The sequence below is a fragment of the Cadophora gregata genome (genome assembly GCF_030347475.1).
Source record: "Cadophora gregata isolate MNR1 chromosome Unknown scaffold_2, whole genome shotgun sequence".
NCBI lineage: Eukaryota > Fungi > Ascomycota > Leotiomycetes > Helotiales > Ploettnerulaceae > Cadophora > Cadophora gregata.
Genome location: NW_026695925.1, coordinates 2,112,375 through 2,133,090, shown reverse-complemented (window position 1 = coordinate 2,133,090; position 20,716 = coordinate 2,112,375). Strand labels below are relative to the sequence as shown.

General features: G+C 48.8%; 8 protein-coding genes across 8 annotated transcripts; 7 read left to right on the top strand and 1 right to left on the bottom strand.

The window, feature by feature from the left end:
- Window positions 1-3,074: 3,074 nt before the first annotated feature.
- ADV1 (Transcriptional regulatory protein pro1) lies at window positions 3,075-5,181 on the top strand (the record flags this gene model as incomplete). Its single annotated transcript, XM_058501524.1, has 2 exons — window positions 3,075-3,216; window positions 3,296-5,181. 2 exons carry the CDS (start codon window positions 3,075-3,077, stop codon window positions 5,179-5,181), a joined length of 2,028 nt encoding a protein of 675 aa, XP_058362844.1.
- A 3,137-nt stretch (window positions 5,182-8,318) lies between these two features.
- On the top strand, window positions 8,319-9,563 carry ONS95_007994 (uncharacterized protein; the record flags this gene model as incomplete). Its single annotated transcript, XM_058501523.1, has 2 exons — window positions 8,319-9,465; window positions 9,517-9,563. 2 exons carry the CDS (start codon window positions 8,319-8,321, stop codon window positions 9,561-9,563), a joined length of 1,194 nt encoding a protein of 397 aa, XP_058362843.1.
- A 578-nt stretch (window positions 9,564-10,141) lies between these two features.
- Window positions 10,142-13,006, top strand: ONS95_007993 (uncharacterized protein). Its single transcript, XM_058501522.1, has 4 exons — window positions 10,142-10,197; window positions 10,250-11,969; window positions 12,044-12,530; window positions 12,632-13,006. The coding sequence occupies exons 2-4, from the start codon at window positions 11,032-11,034 to the stop codon at window positions 12,743-12,745; spliced, it is 1,539 nt and encodes a 512-aa protein (XP_058362842.1). The 5' UTR covers window positions 10,142-10,197; window positions 10,250-11,031; the 3' UTR covers window positions 12,746-13,006.
- A 592-nt stretch (window positions 13,007-13,598) lies between these two features.
- ONS95_007992 (uncharacterized protein) lies at window positions 13,599-13,850 on the top strand (the record flags this gene model as incomplete). The annotated part of the gene is made up of 1 exon (XM_058501521.1): window positions 13,599-13,850. One exon carries the CDS (start codon window positions 13,599-13,601, stop codon window positions 13,848-13,850), a length of 252 nt encoding a protein of 83 aa, XP_058362841.1.
- A 589-nt stretch (window positions 13,851-14,439) lies between these two features.
- Window positions 14,440-15,417, bottom strand: ONS95_007991 (uncharacterized protein; the record flags this gene model as incomplete). Its single annotated transcript, XM_058501520.1, has 2 exons — window positions 14,839-15,417; window positions 14,440-14,754 (listed from the first exon to the last, which is right to left on the bottom strand). Exons 1-2 carry the CDS (start codon window positions 15,304-15,306, stop codon window positions 14,440-14,442), a joined length of 783 nt encoding a protein of 260 aa, XP_058362840.1. The 5' UTR covers window positions 15,307-15,417.
- Window positions 15,418-15,994: 577 nt separating this feature from the next.
- ONS95_007990 (uncharacterized protein) lies at window positions 15,995-16,549 on the top strand (the record flags this gene model as incomplete). Its single annotated transcript, XM_058501519.1, has 1 exon — window positions 15,995-16,549. One exon carries the CDS (start codon window positions 15,995-15,997, stop codon window positions 16,547-16,549), a length of 555 nt encoding a protein of 184 aa, XP_058362839.1.
- An 84-nt stretch (window positions 16,550-16,633) lies between these two features.
- ONS95_007989 (uncharacterized protein) lies at window positions 16,634-18,736 on the top strand. Its single transcript, XM_058501518.1, has 3 exons — window positions 16,634-16,907; window positions 17,319-17,505; window positions 17,557-18,736. Exons 2-3 carry the CDS (start codon window positions 17,405-17,407, stop codon window positions 18,419-18,421), a joined length of 966 nt encoding a protein of 321 aa, XP_058362838.1. The 5' UTR covers window positions 16,634-16,907; window positions 17,319-17,404; the 3' UTR covers window positions 18,422-18,736.
- Window positions 18,737-19,053: 317 nt separating this feature from the next.
- ONS95_007988 (uncharacterized protein) lies at window positions 19,054-19,784 on the top strand (the record flags this gene model as incomplete). The annotated part of the gene is made up of 3 exons (XM_058501517.1): window positions 19,054-19,110; window positions 19,187-19,333; window positions 19,530-19,784. 3 exons carry the CDS (start codon window positions 19,054-19,056, stop codon window positions 19,782-19,784), a joined length of 459 nt encoding a protein of 152 aa, XP_058362837.1.
- Between the last annotated feature and the right edge of the window lie 932 nt (window positions 19,785-20,716).

Genomic DNA, 20,716 nt, shown 5'->3' with positions numbered 1-20,716 from the left:
AAGAAGAGACAGATCAGATTCATGAAGACCCAGAGGCCTACGAGCTCGAAGCTTTGATTGAACAATGGCCTGGTTTTGGAAGGATGGTGGGTGTCACGATGTTCTGAGATACTTAGGACGGCATCGAATCGCCACGCTGGAACCATGAATCTCCAGCACGCAAGAAACACACCCCGGAAAGACATATGGATGAACGGGAGGTCGCAGCTCCAGCAACCCAACTCAATTTTCACATCAAAGGACTAGTGTCAGCCTAATCAATCGCATTCGAGATGCGGTTTTTATGCCATTTACTGTTCGGGAGGTCCTTGACGAGAAGGAGATGAGGTCGCATTTCTGCTCGTCAAGCACCAGCACCAGCGGTGATTCCCAACTGCTTTGATAAGCAGGGCAGGGCGGGACGCGGGCTCCTCAAGCTTCTCCACCCGTCAAGCTTAAGTTTGCTGAAAACAGCACTAGTTTCTACACTATGTCGTTTGAGGGATCATTAAACGAGAAAGCCCCTTGTCCGGCACTGGATATCGCGATGCCACAGTGACATAACGGCTCCATATCCAGGCTTGATCCTGTTTGCTGATGATCCGCACATGCGTAAATGAGGAGCAGTCGTGCATCCGTCACGAACTCAAGGCATTAATTTTCTTCACTCTTGGCAGGATGGGATGAATAAGATCCTCACGATAATAATGGCGGCCAGGGTCGCGAGGCTCTCGCATGCTGCCGAGGGAGCCTACCCACTTCTGTCAGAAGCAAATGTTTTTTTATGCGGATGCGTATGCGGATGTGGAGGGGGACGGTAGGTACAGTATGTGGGGGGCAGTGGGGTAGGAGTGGAAGTGAGGCTAATTAGCTGTGCTTCGATGATGGAACTGATGGATAATGATCCAAAATAGAACTGCATTGGGCGGTTATGGTTCTCCCGGATCATACATTTGGCGCTGGCAGAAAGCGACAAAATTAGCTTTCAATAGTCTGAATGCTCCCAAACAGCCTGCTTTGGGATCATTTATGTTTCTTTAAATAGGATAATTTGCTGGTGCGCGATCTGTTATCACAGATTATGCAAGTGCCAGGGTAGGCTGCTCTGCTCACTCGCAGATGCAGCTAAGGTGTTTCTCCGCAAAGCTCACAGGCCTCATTGCGGCATGATTGGCAGGACTAAGAACTGGGGCCTCCCCTGTCTTCCCTGTCAGGACGGATTAACTGGACGGGAGCGTCCGTTGAAAAAGCCGCTAATGCGGGCTTGTGCGCAAGTCACATCCTCCTCTCCAACGTCGCTTCCATGCTGTCCAACCATCCGCCATCACGCGATGCCACACCTTCTTCCTCCCAGCGGACAAGCGGACAGTAGCAGTAGCATCATGAGGGCTGCCATCCCTGGTCCACGACTACTCCCTGTTGAAAGCAGGAAAAAACACAGTTCAGACCGGCATCACTGGTCGAAATGCTCGGCCAATCTCGACCAGACCGCCTTTTGGCGCTGCACTACGCGAATACAATACACCATTCGACGAACTCAAAGATTCCGAATATCAATGGCCTTCTCTCTTGGGACATTGGCTTTGTTCAACTGACGAGTGAGGGGCTTTCTCACCGCCGACTTCGCTTGTCGACGGTTGTAAGTGGTGGGAGCACCTTGTTCGAGACTCGAGATCTCCATCTCCATCTCCACTGAGTCTAACATTGTTGCGCTGAGTTTGACTCAGAGGAAGCCTAATGCCCCCTGATCTTGCTCCGCATACAGTAGTGTAGAAGATTGCCGGCTGATCGGAAGGAAGATCGACAGGCAGTTAGCTTCGCTGCTGTAGCCAGGACGTGCTTTGCAGACGAAGCTCAGAGGAAGCTTCCTCAGCGGATATTCCGTATCGTTCGTGCAATAGCGAAAGTGGTCCGTGAGAGCTTTTGGCGAATATGCAGGTAAGTGTAGTACAGTAAGAGCAAAGTGATTGACAGAAACATGGGTAGCTATCGAGCTGCATATTGCCCTGCAGGAAGCATGGACCATGAAAGACAGGGTGAGCATCACGGTGCGGTACTACTGTAGGAGTACGGGGCCAGGGACGGGAGCGAGGAAGAGAGCACCGGCAGCCGATCTGGTTCGTGAGACTCGAGTCGTCCGTCCGTCCCTTTCTCAGTGAGGCGACGCTAATCTGCTGTACAGTAAACTACTTTACTAACTTTGCAGTCACTCGTCCGCTAAAGGCAACCTTGACAGATCAAGAGCCTCTCCCGTGTGTACTTACTGTGGTACAGACAGGGGACGCCAATACTGTAGCAAGGATGCATGGCTAGTCGGGGGGGGGGGGGGTCGGTTGAACCATGGACTGCATGAGGCGCCTCGCGAAAATAGGACGATGACAGTCCTCTCCTCCTCTGCATGGCCTGCTTGTCCCCCCACTGGCTAGCCACCGCCCTTTTGAGCTACCAGCCCTGCACAATATTCTTGTCTTGGTGTGGTGCTGTCCGAAATGGATCCAACCAGCGTAAGGCGTGTGCTGCCCTCCAATATTCGACCTGCAGCAACTGGCTTCTCGTTGGTCCATACCCGGTTTCTGTCCAGCATCTGCTGAACAGAGCCATTCATGCCCCCCTGCCTTAGCCAACTTCCTTATGAACACCATCTCGAACTAGCCGCACGTGTGCATGTGGATTGGAGTACCTAGCCATCGATGGACGTGGGCTGGGCCGGAATAGAAATTCGTGTCAATTGGATGTCCAGAAATAGATCTCTGGATAATCGAGGCTTGAGCTGCATTTTGCAATGCTCTCATATATGAACCAACACACAGCTTCATCTGCATTTCACGCTACGAGAGTTGAAGGCCATCATTGTGTACCTGTCCCTCGTCGTCCTTCCTCTACAACTCCGCCCTCACAATAGTCCTCACCACCTCGAACTTGTATCCATATCAAAGTTAAGCTGGACTTGCTTTGACCGTCACTCATTAATAATTTAATCGGTCCCTGGTCTCGCCAATTATCAACTCGGCATATCCTGGTCTCCCATCACTGCAATATAGCACTTGGACCCGATCCGCTTGGCCCTGCCCCCACCATTTGCGTGCGAGGTACAAATGTCAACACAACCCCCCCAACCACAGCTCATGGGCAGATCGAACGTCGCAATGGCGGTCGCTCAACCAAAGCCAAAGCCGGCTCCAAAGGCCAACTCTACACCTAAAGGAAAAATGCAAATGCATCGAAGATCAAGAACAGGTTTGTTCGAATTTACTTTGATTCCGGTCATCTTTCCTGTTGTTACTTGCGTGGTGCCAATGCTAACTTGATCTCGAAGGTTGCTACACATGCAGATTACGAAGAAAGAAGTGCGATGAAGGGTCGCCAGCTTGTACTGCTTGCAAACATCTCGGACTCCGCTGCGAATACAAGAGACCCATGTGGTGGAGCAACAATGATCAACGGCGGATGCAAAAAGACAACATCAAGATGATCATTAAGCGGAAGAAGCTCACAGAGAAGACAACCTCTTCAACCACAAATCAAGTCATGACTCCGGGCTCGGAAACGCCTCCTGGATTATCACACTCTCTACCAACATCGGCCACCCTTTCTGATCCACTTGATCGCACTCGGTCCGCCTCTATCGATTCTCAATTGTCTCTCTTTGATTTCAACGCACCGCCACACATCGCAGACTACACGGCATACAATGCGCAAATGCATACATCACATTCGCAATACGCAATGTACCCCGATTATTCCCCGTATGAAGTCGATGTCAAAACCGAAAGGCAAATGTTTGTCAATGATATTCCAACTCGTCGCGAATCGACAATATCGACGTTCAGCACCTACCACCCGCCACCGCCTCCTGAGGCAATGCTCCCATCTTTTCCAGTTGAGAATGACTGGGAAGGAGCATATGGCGACCGAAGAGAATCCATGGCCGAAGAGACCTTAAATACCAACCTTTTCGACTTCTCGCATGGTCCACCTTCGACTGTTCGCCAAGTTGCCATAGAGCTTGACGAGGGTGATCAAAGACTTCTCGACCACTTTATTGCGGACGTCCTTCCTACAGTCTTCCCAATCCTCGAGACGAATCAACATGGGTCTGCGCGAACAGATTACGTCCTTCCTGCTCTCCAGAGTAACAAGTGCTACCTTCACTGTTGTTTGAGCATTGCGGCGCAGCATTGCAAAGCCACCATGAACATTCAGGGGGAACAGATCGACAACGATATCATGCGCCACCGATATGCCACGATTTCCGAGCTTTGCGAGGCACTCAACCGAGACACAGACCACTCGTCAATTTTGGAGGCAACCCTGGGCATGATTTTCTTCCAAACGTCAGTTGGCCGATATGATGATTCCCTACCAGACATCCCATGGCACCAACACTTCCAAGCGGCGATCTCGCTTGTCCAGAAACTTGAGCTGAACCGAATGGTTTCGGAATCCCATGATCTCATCCAATTTAACATGACTCTCACAGCTTGGATTGATATTCTCGGTTCCACCATTCAGGGCCGCGCACCAACCTTTGCGCACACATATCGGGAAAAACACTTGTCATCAACAAACTCCTCCCTCGGGCTGCGCGAGCTCATGGGATGCGAAGACCGAGTTATGTACTTGATTTCTGAGATCGCTTGCCTAGAGGCTCTCAAGAAGGACGGCATGGATGATATTCAACTCTGCCAGCATGTGCATGCACTTGGTGATCAAATCGGCCTTACTGAAATTGGCGAAACCGGCCCAAAGATTCCATATAACGCTAATGGTGTCCTGAGCCCCAAGCAATTGAGCAAGAACATGACAGCTGCGTTCCGCATTGCTGCTCGAATTTACTTGTGCAGTCTCGTTCCCGGTTTCACACCAAGCCAAGCAAGCTGTGTTGGCCTCGTTTCCAAGCTTACCCAAGTCCTCGAATTTATTCCTTCCGGGCAACTTGGCTTCGACCGCAGTCTCGTCTGGGTATATCTAATCGGTGGATCAGTCAGCACAGCCGACTCGCCATTCCGACCCTTCTTTGAAGAACGTCTTTCTGCTCTCGGCGAACTTGCCAATTTCGGCAGCTTTGGCCGTGTTGCCTGCCTACTCAAAGAGGTATGGGGCCATGTCGATGGACGCTTTAGTCCAGGTGGTGGAGAAGCACATTACGTCTCCTGGAGAGATGTAATGCAGATGAAGGGTTGGGATTTCTTGTTGATCTAGACAATCTCAGCCTAGGACCTTCGACTGGTTTTGAAGGCTACTGAAAAACTTACATTCTGCTGTTGTGCAGTGACTGGTACAGTGTATCAGATCACATTTTCACTTCACCTCGGACGTCGAGCGCCCATGATAGAGTCCCGGAGACGATTTATTCACACCGTGGGATTGGGGTTTGACGACGATGAATGTCCGAGCTGCGCTGGATTACCTCCGGACTTAATGAGCTCGAGAACGCATGATGAATGGGATGAGGCAACGAACGGAGATCAAGGACTTGATCTGGGAGGCTTGGGATGGGATGGGATCGGGGTTGGGAAGGGAAGGGAAGGGAAGGGAAGGGAAGGGAACAGGGCAGGATGATGACTCGGATGATTTACCTTTCCTACACTTCAACAATATCATTATATCAGTCGATATTTTGATTCACGTCCTTCACAAGCAATCTGGCATTTACATATTTTGGCATACCCACAGCAACGGCGTTTCGGTTGGGCATGTTTATTTGTTTGTTCTATTGCTTTCGGAAGGAAATCGGAACTGGTAGGGGCTCTGGGTACTCATCGGGTTGGGTGCATACAATACGTATGGGAGGGAACCCTAGATGGGCCACAGGGCTGGTTCTAGCTACCTGCGATTTACGTTCTTCGGGAGGGCGAAAAGGGGAAGCATGTCTCGAGGATTCTGAGAGGAGAGGCATAGGAGAGGGAACGGAGTTGAGCACTGCTCCTCCAATTAGGGATAATGGGGATCGGATCAGCATTCTAGGTTACGTCTTTGCATGGGCTTTTCCAGCGCTTTTGCGTAACTTGGGAATATGATTAAATCAAAGAAGTTGAAAAAACTGGATGGTTGCCACCTGCTCAATGCTGTGCTACTGCAAATGTGCCTGTGAGACTCGACGCTGAAGGATTCAATGCCATCTGCGCGCCCATGGTAGTCCAGCAGACGTTGTGGCGCTTGTCCGCTCATCCATAACTCTCCGGGAACGTTTCCGGATATTAAAATGCACGTGAAACCGAATCGAGAAGCGGAACACTGCCTAGGTAGGGTAGGTAGGTAGGTAGGTAGGTAGGTACCTTACCGTCTGGCGAGCTTTCGTGAGGTTCACAACCCGCGGCGCACCGAACTCTCAATATTCATTCAACAAGAATCATCGAGTCTCCCTTTGTTGCACACCGCATCGGCACAGAACGGAACTAATGGCAATACTCTATTTCACATTTGCAGCTCACTTCACAGCTGACTCCTGAATTCTATGGTGATGTTTTTCCTACTGGCTCGATTTTTGGCATGATGTTCAAGGAACTGGATCCCGGCGGCGGTGCCCGTACTCGTACATGCGTGCAACATCAAGCCACATCCAGACCCTCGCAACTTGAGTAAATTTACGACGGAGACGGGATCCACCGATCACCTGTCCTCGCCCAGGTGCCGTCCCTCCATGGCTTCCTTGCTTCCTCTTCCCTGTTTACTTTTCGTGATGCACCTGTGGCTCAGCGGATTCTTGCTTGCTGTTGAGCACACTGCGATGCATTGCAGTTGTGGACTTGGGGGACGACTGATGAGCGGTGTCGAAGAAACTAACTTACCTAGCTAGTGCCAGCTTCGATCCATTTAGGTGTCGCCTGACCCGCATGTGACTTGTGACTCCCGCCAGCACGGGCATGAGTGGACGAGGAACAATGGAACTTGGAACGGTCCCGAGGAGCAATTTTTCATCCCGAGCATTATGCCTTGCTAGCTAGTGGAAGTTCACCGTTCAGCTCGAGTTGTACGGCTCTCCGTTGGGCAGCAATTCGCCGCTCGTGGGAAGTACCTCCGTACCCAGCTTCCAAGTTGTTCCCGTACCCTTCCATGTGATCTCTTGCTGCGGAGGAAGTCTACGTACTCAGTCAGTCATTACTTGCTGTCTTGCGCTCCTCATTCGCGAATTATAGTCGTTCTGGACCAAGTGATCTCCGACGCTGTACCTTGTGTGCTGGGCGGGGTTCGTTTCGCACAGTGTACTGGTCTCCTTTCCTCTTTTAGAAGCAGGCTTTGGATTGCTATATTTTGTTGGACATGCTCTGTTGTATGGCTAGCCTGGCAGTAATTGCTTCCAATCCTGCAGTACACACGTTCTCGTCCAGTAGTTCAGCTTGCAATTGAAATTACCTCTTAAAATATTGAATCCTGTATCTCGGACTGTGCCGTATGTTATTACTCCAGTCATATTTATCCATGTCCTTCTTCCTGGCATTTGGATAGGTAGGTAATTTTCCCAAGGCCTGACCTATGATTGGACAAGAGCATTCTGGTCACATGAACAGGCTATTTCGCTTGCTCCTCAGGTCTCTCTTCGTCAGACTCCTCAGATTAGGCATTATCGTTCCAGAGCTCGAATTATAACCTGGATCTCGGATCATTGATACCTGAACGGCCAGGCACCAGGTACTTAAAATGGTGAATGTTAGGACTCAGGTGACCTGCGCGCTTGAAGAAAAGCCAGCGCCTATTTCAGCGCCAATTCTCCCCTCATCCAATCATTTCTCACCGACCTATTGTTTCATCTCCTGATGTATTCCCGACGCATCTTGAAGCGCTGAGCACCACTCGATTGCAGGAGTCAGAGGAAGACAGAGACTGCACCGCCTCGATTCTGTCGTGCCTCCCAGGGCGCCTTCCTCTATCCTATGAACAACATGGCCCCTCGAACCGCCGGTACATTTAATCTGTACCTAATCTAGCACTATCAAAGTTATTCGAAGATACACGGTCAACGCGCGAAGACCTTTGAGCCAGGGAGAATCTACTGCCGGACGATATTGCCGCCCCCACCGAGGCCGATGACGAAAAACAGGTGGTGATCAGGTAGGGACAAAGGGCACTATCATGGTTAAGAACCGGCCACCGTTTCTGGGGCTTCGTTGTGACGTTTGTTTCCTCATTTGTTTCTTTGTTGAATAACTCAAACATATATCCATTTACTGTCATTGACTCAGACTCGAACCTTTTGATTCACAATTTACTGTTTCTGCATCACCGTCACCACATTTCTTGTGTTGCAGTATAGTCTTACTATACACCTTTCCACACTTTCAGATCGTGCCATAATCACAAACTTCATCTGAATAACAGCTTCTTCTCGTGGAACTGCGATGAAGGGACCTCTGCCCGCCGGACATGCGCTGCTTGCGGCGATGTTCCTCGCCACCTTTGTCACGGCACGATCCCCGGATACTCTCTTCGAACGAGACTCGACTTGCCCGGATACATCTCAAAGCCAGTGTGCTCAACCAGGTCTACCCGACAATTTTTGTTGCCCGTCTACCGCAACATGCATACCACTTGCTGGAAATACGACCGTCCTCTGCTGTCCGAGTGGCAACAACTGCAATATCATCAAACCTATCATTTGCGATGTCAGCGCGCAGAACGTCACTCTCAATAATGCTAATACGCTGAAAACGACCGCCCTGACGATCCCATTACCAACTTGCGGCGGGCAATGTTGTCCTTTTGGTTACAGCTGCAACTCTGACAAAAATTGCGTTATGAATCAAGATCAACAAGATGCACCAAGCTCTGCAAGATCTTCGTCAAGCTCTTCACCCAGCTCTGCAACATCAGCTCCGGCTACATCAAGAAACCCTTCACCAAGCTCAACCACAACCTCTTCGTCTTCTACCAATACACCAGTTGTCATCACACCCAGCTGTGACAAATTTCCAGTTACAGCTGTGCTCGCAGGCTTCTTCCCAGGTCTGGCAGCAGGGATACTGCTTTCAATAGCTGGGGTCTGCATACTGGGCTCTCGCCGTAGAAAAGCAGCTAGAAGACGTAGCGGCTCTTCGTTTGGCAACATCTCCGAACCTCAAGCTAGTAGCGACATGAGAACGGATTTTCTGCGAAAGCCACCCCAGACACCATCCACAATAGTAGCAAGCACGCCTGAACGGCGGTATACGGTACAGCGGGTGAAATCCTTGTTCAGAAAGACACCGAGCTCCCCAGGACAAAGCCCGCGACTTGCCCCGCCTCCACCTTTAAACGTGCAGAGGCCCATGGCACAAAACAACAGAGCAGTGACTCCGCCTTTGCAGCGAGAGCCGAGCTATGAAGACATTAATATATTCGCAGATGGAGATACAGCCAGCGCGCTGAGGGAGCGTGAGCGTGGTAACGGACGCGCGAACGCGGGTGGCTTGGCTCCTCCGGGGGCAGTCAATATGAGGGGCAGCCATCAGACGACATTTTCCGATATGATGGAGAGATCTGGGCTTGCTGGACTACAGAAAGGTCAACGTAAGCAGTATCCTCAACTTCCAAACTCGAAACTGTACTGATTCACTGTAGCATACGTGTACAAGCGAGAGTCGCCTGGTTTCACTCCACCCAGATAATAAGGGAGTGTATTTTTTTTCATAGTGTTATATCGCGAGGCGTTTGGGGCATGGTCATCGGAGTCTTGAAAATACCCCAATCGTGGATTACTGGCATTTCGCATGGTGTTTGGGAGATTATTCCGTTCGTTACACTTACATTCTACCCTTCAAATATAATTCTTCTTTAACTCTGGTATACTTCCGGCTCGCTTGAGTAGTCTTGTTTGGTTCCATCTCTTTTGGAGTACTTGTTGTGTTATTATTGCCATTACCTTCCCATCTTCCCATTACAATGGTAGCTCAAAAATTTCGATCAAGCCAGCTCGATTCAAATGCCGTAAAGGACGAAAGCATGATTGAAGACCATGGCCTTGCTGGGGGATCCATACCGGTAAGGCTCTGTACCGGTCAGTCCAGAGCCTTACCTCAAAGATGTACCACATGAAGCTATCGGGCCCTCGCAGCCCTGCACAAAAATGTGCCTAGGCTGTTGTTTCTGCCGGTCTGCAAGCTGCTGCATCAGATGACCCTGGCCCGTTCCTTCTGGTATACATTTCCTTTGTTTAATTTATAGATTGGAAACCAAAAAGACATATTCTAAACTTAAAGGTAACTCGGACCAAAATGGGACCCGTTGAGTCTGGCTGTCAAGGTATTTGCTCCCTCCCCTGTTTGTGTAAGGCAGGCTAGCTAACACCAAGCAGAATACACACGTCCCGCGGCCTGACCCTAGTAACGCGTGGATACAGTCTCTATATGCTGGCAATCGCTACTTAGCGAATGCTATCCAACGGTTCGGTTACTTCCCAAATCTTGCTTTGGGAATAAAGGGACATTTTCCTGTGAAAAGAAGTGATTAAATTTACGGACACTCTTTCACCTTTCTCCACACACGTAGCAGCTGGTAGGTACGTCTTCTCTAGGGTGGTGGTGCGCTATAATCTTTTCAATAGGTCAAATCACAAGGCGATAAAAGAACAAACTGAGTGAAGAATAGTTGGGTTAATGGCAGACAAAGGCTGAACGCTAGGATTGTCCTTAAATTGAACGTCAGACACTCTTGGGACATTGTTGGAAGTGAACTTGACCACAACGCTCAAACCAAACCTGAAATCTTGTGAGGAGCGCCCACACAAAGGTACATATAGGTGTCGCCCACTTGAGAATGGAAGGAAGGAGGTCGGGGTAGAGTCGGGTGGTAACCCGATTGCTTTTGGAACACTTCCTACCTACCTAGGTAGGTAGGCCGGGGCGGACCAGGTGTTTTCTTTCCAGAGGTGAACGAACCTACGGCACGCCGAGTTTGCTATTCCAAGACACAACCACCACAGTCATTCACACGCGTCGCCGGTTGCGCAAATACCGCTACAAATGCAAGCTTAGTGGGGGAAGTTACCCATCGTGATAACTTCACCCTGACCGTCCTTTCTCCCCATCCTTTCATTCCACATCCCTTCACCACCGCCATTGGGAATCAGCAACAACCATGAATCGTCAATCGCCTTCGACCACGGGTCCTCAGGCTTCTAAGGAGAAACGCGATGAGAAGAAGCGCAAGTCCAAGTACAAGTTAAAGGCCGATAGTCTCTCAAAGGCTAAGAAAGCCACCGCAGGCACTCCTATTGAACCATCTCGCAACGTCCCTGGCAAGCCGCTGGTCGACTTCTTCGTCTTCGCCAATTTGCCCGCCGAAATTCAAGATGAAATCTGGGAGGTCGTCTGCTTCCAAGACCCGGCTACAATTTCAATCATTGTCGAGCCAGCCACTGTCAAGATGGTTGGACCCCTTCCCAATTTCCCCAGTCTCCTTCACGCGACTTCTGGCGCCCGTGGCATCGGCCTCCGATACTTTGAGGTCCTGACGAGCTTCGATGTTTTCCACCGAGAGTCTCTTCACACTGGTCTGAACCTTCAAGCCGCAGCTCTAAACCCTGCTCTTGTCCAAGCTGGTCCTGGTCAAGGCAATATTCATGGTTTCGCTCTTCCTCCGGCTACCCTAAACCCCACTTTTCCATGGCTAGTACCACATGCAGCTATACATGGAACGCATGTTGGTCTTCATGGACAGATGAATCAGGCAGCTCAGATGATGGGCCAATTTGGACCTGGACATGTCCTTGGCACCGCCGGAAACAATACAACCACAAACAATGGTCCATTCACGTATTACCCTGCTGCCCCAGCTTTGCCAGGATTTGGACCTGCTCCTGGAGGTGTCAACGATACCGGAGGAACATCTATCCCCGACAAGAACACAGTCATTCTCATTGGTGCCTTTCCAGTCATTTCTGGTAACATTGTTGGTCTCTGTAATGAACCAACTGCAACCCACCCGTTTATGCCTGTCGAGTCTCAAAGAAGTGTCCTTCCGGGCAAACCAGGATGCTGCAATTTCTATTCCAATTTATCTGCTGATAAGTTCAAGTACGTACTCTTACGCGTCCAAACATACACTCAGGAGAGCTCCATCTTGGTGGACAACAGCTGACTAGTGCTAGGCTGCAGATTGGCGATGTAGTCCAGTACAACTACCCGACATTTAGTCTTGCTGAGGAATCTTCGGTCACTTGTGTGAAGAATTTTATCTTGACGGAAAAGCAGCGCCAGGAAGAGATCTCTGCTATGCTCAGCAAGTATGCGGTCCTTCCTGCCTTCCCAGGCTCTGGAAAGCTCCCACCCATTTTCAAGGAGGTCGAGAATTTGGTCCTGAATATCTCGTTGCCACCCTGCGTCAATCTGAACGAGTACTCTGAATGGGCTACCAAGAATGCTAGATCATTCCTCTCCTCCCTATACGTCCGAAGTACTGTTCGTCGTTTCCCCAACCTCCGAACTCTCGACTTCTACGTTCCCGGAGACCACAAGATCAATCCTTTCAGCAAGATGGCTCTCAAGCACTGGCGTGACGTTGTCGTACGGGACTCTGATGGCATGACCTTAAGTCGTTCACAGATGGGCCTGTTGGAGATGATCATGGCTGTTGAGGTACGTTGTCTGGAAGTGACATATCTCCCTGCTTATCCGAATGTCTTGGGAGTGCTTTGGTACTCGCACACGTGAACCTGTGCATTTACTGACTTCCATAGATGGCAGCGATCCGAAAGGAGGTGGGCAACGATGAAATCCCAGCCTCAAGACTTCTCGTTTATGTCCCACAGAAGGCGGGTAGAATGGAGTTCGATGCGGACTTCGTCGACTAATCACTTATATTTGAGATCTCCCGAGTGGCATGTTGTCGCGAAGGATTATTACGGGTACGGGATGGCACATAACTGGCGTTAAGGGTGCCTTGATCTGATTTGTTTTTTGAATGAACTGCAAGTGGGTCGGCAGAACGTCTTGAATCTACAAAAAGGCTTATTACTTCTAGTAAGCTCCTATGAAGGAAGTAGGTAGGCATGCATGAAGTTTATCTCACGTCTCTTAATGGAAATAATCTGGATTATTTTCTTCCATCTTACGTTCTTCTTCAATACGAGTTATTGACACATTTGACGCGTCGCAGCAGTGAATATGGCAAACTGAAGTACTTGTGAACGCCGATTGGCTATAGAATACTGGATGTGTGTCGCTGTAGGTCACACACCCAGATCCAACAAATACCTCTACACATGGACCGAGAGAACGGAAGCAAAGGCACTCTTAAGATGGGAACGCAAACTTCGAAGGTTCCACAACGAGATGCCTGAACTGTATTGCAAGTAGGAACAGAAACTGCAGGATATCTGCTCTCGAATGTGAACACTGACCACTAATGCTTTGGGTGTGCCCTCGAGAGAAGTTTCAACGATGCGCAACCTGGACCACCCAAACTTTCACTCTAATCCAACGACAACTACGTCCATATTTGTACCCAGTTATAGCCTCCTCCTTGCTCGCCCCCTCTGTTTGATAACTAGTAGTCTCCGACAACCCTCTGAACTGGGACTTCGTCCACTGCTCCATAAGCTATCTCATAAAAAGCCATGCGCAAAGCGGAGAAATAGGTAGTCCATTGGAACTACATACCGGCATTCTCATGTCCTTCTCCATATCATTATGAAGCGTTTCAACATGCATGTAAATCGTCCCGTTCCGTTCTCTCGAGTATACTTCGGCCTCATGGGCGAACGAAGAGCCGCAATTGCTGCAGAAGTGACGCCAGACGCTATCTCCGCCTTGGAGGGCGGACTCGGCGTGCTGGGTGCTGGAAGCAATGGTGCCGGTGCCTCTGTAGCGCTTTGTTGGACCGGAGACTGTGAGGTCTTTCTCATGGAGTTTGATGTGGAGGGCTGTCGTTTGTCAGTACAAAGCAACGCTCGGTAGTCCATTTAGAGCGGAAAAGGAGGGGTTTGGAAGCTTAGGAGCTGAGGGTTGGGATGCGTACATCTGTCGCTTCCTGTCTGGCATTAGCAATTGAGATAGCAGCAAGACTCTAAGCTTGTTCGATAATTTGGCGTAGTCGCGCTCCATTGTACCTATACACAGAGACAGTGACCTTTGAAAGTCAGTTCCTGATCTATGTTATTGGTAGGGGGTGCTGAGTCTGGAAAAGACAAACATACCAAGAATTGGAGTTCAGAAATGATCAAATTGATGTATATGAAAATGTGCATTCAATATGCTGGTTTCATGCAATTGTGTGCAACTGGAATGCGGATGGAGAAGGTGCTTCCGTAGGCCGATTATGGTGGTCTCGCCGCATTCGGATAGATAGCCCACTGTCCATGGCTTTTCGGAGCTCAGGTCATTGTTTTGAGGTCTTGCAGAAACAAATAGTCATGATGACAATGTTTTCTTGTGACAATGTTCCGAAAGTAGATTACGGCTTCGTTGTCTTCGTCGACCAATATCTCAAGGGCACTGCCTCCATTAGACTTGCTGTTTAATAACATGTGTGGATGTCTCTACCATATCATCTCTTGGAATCTTTGAACAAGTTCTGTGATTCGATGTAGCACTTGAGTTCTCCTGCATATTGCGTCTGAAGATCTTCCAGATCCCCTCTAGAAGTAAGAAGTAGGTAATAAGAAGCAAGACCAAATAAATTGTGCTGTGTACGATATTCGCAGAATACCGGTTCTCCATCTAGTGGAACAACCTTCTGAATACGTTCCGATTTCAGAAGCCAAGCTGGGTATGATATGCTCTCTTCGGTGATCAATCTGTTCTTTATGTCCAATATGTTTAATCTGATGGGAACGTTTCTTGTAACTTCATCAACGAGCACCTGTAGGTTGTCAGTAAGACTTCAACGTGCATGGATAACAAAACTGTCTTGATATCTTGATAACACATCGATGATATTGCATACCTTAAAGTTACCTTTGCTCCCAACCGGTGGTACACTAGCTTCGCTGGTGTCCTCCCACTCGTAAATGGCAAACGAAGACCACTTTGGGTACGATTTGTAGTCTATCATAGCAGAATATACCTCATCTGGTGACGCCTTAATTTTTCTCGAGGCAAACGTTCTGACAACTGCTTTGCTGTCAGGAGCAGGTCTTCCTATGGGTTTTGAGTTGCTTCTATCTTGAGAACTTCTCCTTGTCGTCATAAGAAAGAGAAATGCGATTAGAAGGAAAGTCACACCAGCAACCAAACAGGCAATATCACAAGCCATTGCGGATAAGCTTTGAAGCAGAAGACACAATGGTGGTTCAAAGACAGCACTGGAAATAAATTCAAGAAAGGTTGGATGAACAGGTTGAAGATTAAATTTCGTCATTAAAACCACTTCTAGACCTGGGCAGGCTAGATGGAAAAGCATCATCTTATTCATTTGCCCGATGTACCATCATCAATCAACGAAATCAAGCTCTTTCCGAGGATATAAACTTTCCAGCCTTCGGTGCGAGCAGAACGAAAAGAGACGAGACGAGGCGTCCAACCAAAGCTACCTATGCTGGTGATGTACCTGAGACCCGCCAAATTAGCAAACCACCACCTGCCTATCTTGGCCTGGACCCCAAAGTCTCGCGAGAGCCGAGAGGAGGCTAAAGACAGCTAGCGAGATGGGACGGAATAGTCTTGGCCTTGCGAGGTTGGGCAAACGTCAGCTTTGAAGCTTCCTTTCCTTGCTGTTCCCTCTCACAATCTCTTGCACAAACATTTCAAAACAATTGCAGTCATTTGAGTCTTGCCACCACTACTCTGCGATCTTGCGACGTATCGCCTTGAAGGCAAAAACATCCGCCGTCGATTTGAATTTCTCAAACAGAACCCCCACCTTCCGCGACACATCGACACTCGAATAGCCACCCATCTCGATTGAACACAGTACAAGAAGGAAAATAATTCAAGATGGATCCAAGCAAGGTTTCGATTTTCAAGACCTACGATAAGCCTAGAGGAGAGGGTGGCTCCAACTCTTTTGCGACTTTCATGATCATTGGCCGTAAGAGCATCCAGAAGTGCTCTTTAGATGCGCTATTTGCTGACAAGCTCCAGCTGTATGCTTCTTCTTGGGCATGCTTTTTTCTTCCTTCCCCTACGACTATCCTCTTCTCTGGACCACCGAGGCTACACCTGCGGCCTATTACGATCAATTGGAAATCCATCTTAGGTTCCTCCATGCGTCTCCCCCGATAATCGCCCGAATACTCCACATCGCAATCACAGTCGGCTTCGTCGGCTTTTTCATCAAGCTCTTTAAGCCCTCTGAAGCCAACCTCCTTTTTGATGGCGCATCTCTGGTTCTATATCTTATCGCTGTTGTCGTCTATATCACCAACATTGTGAAGGGCCTTCGAATTGTGACATTGGGTGTCTACGGTGTGCCAGAAGGAGCCACAGAGATTGCAATTGGCAGAGAAGACAGCTTGAGAGTTTTGGCTGCTAGCAATACAATTTTGGCACTTGTCTTAGTTGGAGTACTGGTGCTTCAAGCTGGTCAGTGGTATGCTGAGCGCAAGGATCTTGACGAGGCTATCAAGTATGAGAAGGAACAGGAGGAGAAGGCTGCTACAAAAAGCCCCAAGACTGGAAGCCATATTACGAGATCAGCATCCAAGAAGAAGCAATGAGTGCGGACGCTTTTGCGGATGATTGGTTGTAGGATAATCGTGCTGTACACTTTTCAATTTCGTTGCATATGAGAGCGGAACATTCTGATATTTCTCTGAAAATAATAACTCCTTCTTAATGTTGTTAGTATTTGTGCTTGTGCAGGTTACTGACCTCTTTAGAGGCGGGTGGTCTTGTCCCAATGTGCAAAGTCTCGGATTGGCAAGAACTCGAGAATTTGTAGCATAGGCTCGATATCTCCAAACGCCGACTACATGTGGGGACTACCTCGACTTTCTTAGTAGGAGAAGAATTCCGTTTCGAAGCTACTTTCATCTGTCAAGACGCAAGCGTGCTTGGGAGGTTCTATAACTACCTGTAGGTTTCCATTCACTCCTCGGCTAACGCAACTCGCGACTCCTTCCATCTACTTCAGAAGTCAACAATCGTGTATAAAATCTTCATCTCTCCCGCGAGATTTTCCTACTCACAACATCCTACTTGCGGGCGTAGCCAAGGTCTGAAGTGTGGATTCCATCCTCAACCTTGAGCGTCTTCTTCAAACACCTACATTAACACATACGTCCGATTGTGAGCTCAACACAGCTTCTTGGACTATCATCAAACACTCTGGTAGATCAGCACTTTGTCTCCCGACACTTGCTCCTTGTTTTCAACGTAGGCATAACCTCATCTTCAAGCTCTCTATCTGAGTGGAAAGGCTCTCACCTTCAGGTGGGGCTTGAAGACCAATGTTCTCTCTCAGCATTCAATCTGACTTCTGTGCAGCTAGCTTCCAAGGCTCGCCGCTTTCGAAAATCTTAGCCAACACAGCACTACTCACCTCAACACAATTACCATAAACTAACCTCGAGATGGCGTCATCTGATACGACAAGTGAGCCACCAGTAAAGCGCCAGAAATTATCAGGGTCCAGAACCTTATTGAAGGATCTTCCTGCCGACCAGTTCCTCAAGTCAGTATCTTCCAGCTACTCGGTGGTTTCTGTACTAAGTTGATCATCTAGGCACGCCGCTCTCTGGAATAGTCCTCCTGTTACCATCGTGGTTCATGGGACGGAAATTTCGGTGCCCAAGGGTCTCCTCTGCTACAACTCATCGTACTTCAACTCCGCTTTCAATGGGTCATTCAAAGAAGGCCAGGAACAGAAGCTGGACTTCCATGATTGCTCTGCCGACACCTTTCAGATGGCAGTTCAATGGATCTATTTCTCCCAGGTCAACGTGCCAGTCAACCAAATAGCTGCCCAGGAAAGCGCAGTTGCCGGCAAAGATAACAACACGCAGATTGGCACCCAGGTTACCTGTGCTACCACCCAAGCCAAGTCGACCACACCATCTCTATCCCGTCAAAGCTCTGTTGTACCCACAGATCTTGACGCAAACCTGAGAACTTGGGCCACCGACGAGAACCTTGATATTCAATTCTACCCAGACTTTGCATTGAATAAGAAGGCTCAGAAGGTCTCTCGCTTGCTTGCGTTCTTGAAACTTGCCGACAAAATTGACCTCATCGGTCCCTTCGACTCGGTCATTACCAACATCAAGCAAGTGATCGCCTCTTCTCCAAGTAGGAGAGCTCTTCTCCCTGGACATGTTCGACTTGCTGCAGAGCTTCCCCCTACTCATCCTATTCGAAAGCTCTTCGCGGATGCTTGCTTTAGAGAGTTTGTCCAAGACTTGATACTCCAGACCTCCCCAACTAAGAACTTTCGGTTTGACAAGGAACTAAATGAGTTGGACTCTTTCAGTTCCGACTTGCTCCGGTCTTATAGACAAAGTGAGAGAAAGAGAGGAGCAAACAAGAAAGGCGCGCCTGAGTTCTCCTTCGTGGATCCTTTCACAGAATCGAGATTTGCCATCACAATTTAGACTGCAATTTCAGCACGGGTATTGGCATGAACGGAGAAACGTAGGGAGGTGGTGGATTGGCGGGATAATTGAGATTAATGCATGAAGATTATGAACAAATACTCAGGTATATAACTCATCACTTCAGGCGGTTCGTCTCGGAGGAGAGAGTTCAAGGCACAGTACATCTGAGGAAAGCATTTACAAAATGGCGGAGGGCAAGTATTTGTGGATTGAGGTTCACACTTAGATGGAGCATCTCATACCGAACGAAGGGTGACACCATACCCAGCAATAAGACTAGCAAACAAATGAAATCCTGAAAGATGACATGATTCTTGCTGCCTGTCAGCTTAGAGCCAGAAGCTTGACTAAGATCCACTGTCTTATCATAAGATCCAATGATGACAACCCAATCGTAAGAACATTTCCCGATAAGCTGGGAGAGATATATTGATCTGACATAAATCATGATAAGCGAGACGACTTCATCGTGTGATTGGGCGCTCGAAGTACGAGGACCAGTCAAGTCCTGGCTATCCTCGGCGCCGAGCCTAGTAATTCAGATGAGCACATAGATATAAGGTGTGCTCATCTCGCCGATGATAGTAAGGAAACAAACAAATGATAGATCTCTGTCACAAAAGGTAAATATGACTATTTCAGCACAAATAGAAATCGATGCCTCGCCAGAGGAAGTACGGCATGTTGTGAGTTCAAACCCGATTCTCAGCTCCGCCGTACAATGGCATGATTGGAGAACTAACTAAGATTACGAATACAAAGTTCTTCGATTTCGAGCACTGGCCTGAAATCAAGAGCGACATGATCAAAGCGATCGCTCGGTTGCCTTCTCACCCAGATGGTCCGATTGAAGTTAATGAGCAGCTGGCGGTGAATTTTGGAGGAATTACGAGTAATGCGACTGTACTTGTAAGACCTCCCATCCCATCAAGCTTAATCGTCCTAGTCTAGATTATTTCGCGTCGTTGTTGCAACATGTACGTTGCCCTCGTGAAGCAAGGGTATGGAAGTCCATAGGACGAAGCGAGGAACAAAACGACAGCATGACATACAGGATATCAGAAGAAAATAAGGAGAATTCAAAAGCGTCTAACAATATACACAGGCAAACACACTTACCGAGTTCCGCTGGCGTGGCGATATCTTCTACGTGCTCTCAGGAGAGCACACATTCCGCTTCGAGCCCAGCACTCCCCATCCCGGAAAGACGCTCTTCATCAGCAGCGAGATCCCAATGAGGTTGCTGAAGCTGCTGGCTGGACCCATTGGAATGCAGAAGATGGGCGAGGGATTCTGTGAGGATTTTAAGAAGAGGGTTGAGAGTGTTGTGAAGGAGAGGAAGGATGGGAGAACTAGTTAGGGAATGAGTGTAGATGTTGTTTGCAGGTCCATCTGCAATCTCAGACTCTCAGCAACGAATCAGATGGCCAAGACTGGCTGGTCATGTCGCAGAAGACGACTCTCAGACCCTTTACTGCTGTGTTTATTACTTGAGAGTTATGAGACACATCTCCTGCATCTGCGTCCAAGGGGTTTTGGCACAAGAAAGAACAGAGGTGATTAGGTAATGCGGGCAGCCAAAGGGGGCGGCATATGTCTCGAAATGAGGGGATCTCGACATTACCCGGTCGCCAACAGTTGCTGATCGTCAACTGGCTCGCACGGGGAAACATATATTTAACCTTTCTGGGGCGAGTCTAAAAGCGTCTCGCTCGTGGAGTGCCAGGATTTTTGTGATGATCAACTACTTTGTGGTTGCACTGTGCAGCGATCTACTGTACGGTTCGGCACGTTGGTGTCACACTGATCTGGGTCTTGATCTGGTGACACGCAAATGCTACCACGGAATACAGTTTGGATAAGTGTGTAGCACGCGTGTACCAGCCTTCAAAAAGACTGGCTTCATGTATCTCAATCTCGAGGAAGTATCGGTGTGAAGGGTAAGTGTGCTTTGCTTGACTGATAGTGACATGAAGCCTTGCCTTGCAGCATCACATTCTGTACGTGCAAGCTTGGCTAGTTAGACGGTACCATACCAAAAAAGCCAGGTGCCGCTGAGTGCCGTCTGAGCATGATCTGAAACCCATGCCGATTGCTCTCGAAACAAAATTTGGCCGAGGCCCCCCTGGAAAGCTCGAGGACTACCTCCGTACTGTAAATTCACATGGAGGACGGAGATGAAGGGCAAACATGGAAGGAAACAAACGGGGAGCACGAAGCCGTGATGGAAGGAAATGAAACATGACGGGGGGAAGGTCTAAATTTAAAATTAACCTTATCTGGGGTGGTCTT

Bases quoted from the DNA above. Each gene is read 5' to 3' on its own strand.
- ONS95_007993 (XM_058501522.1), top strand. From the start codon at position 11,032: ATGAATCGTCAATCGCCTTCGACCACGGGTCCTCAGGCTTCTAAGGAG. The intron at 11,970-12,043 runs GTACGTACTCTT...GACTAGTGCTAG, and splicing joins TTATCTGCTGATAAGTTCAA to GCTGCAGATTGGCGATGTAG. The intron at 12,531-12,631 runs GTACGTTGTCTG...TGACTTCCATAG, and splicing joins AGATGATCATGGCTGTTGAG to ATGGCAGCGATCCGAAAGGA.
- ONS95_007989 (XM_058501518.1), top strand. From the start codon at position 17,405: ATGGCGTCATCTGATACGACAAGTGAGCCACCAGTAAAGCGCCAGAAA. The intron at 17,506-17,556 runs GTCAGTATCTTC...TTGATCATCTAG, and splicing joins CCTGCCGACCAGTTCCTCAA to GCACGCCGCTCTCTGGAATA.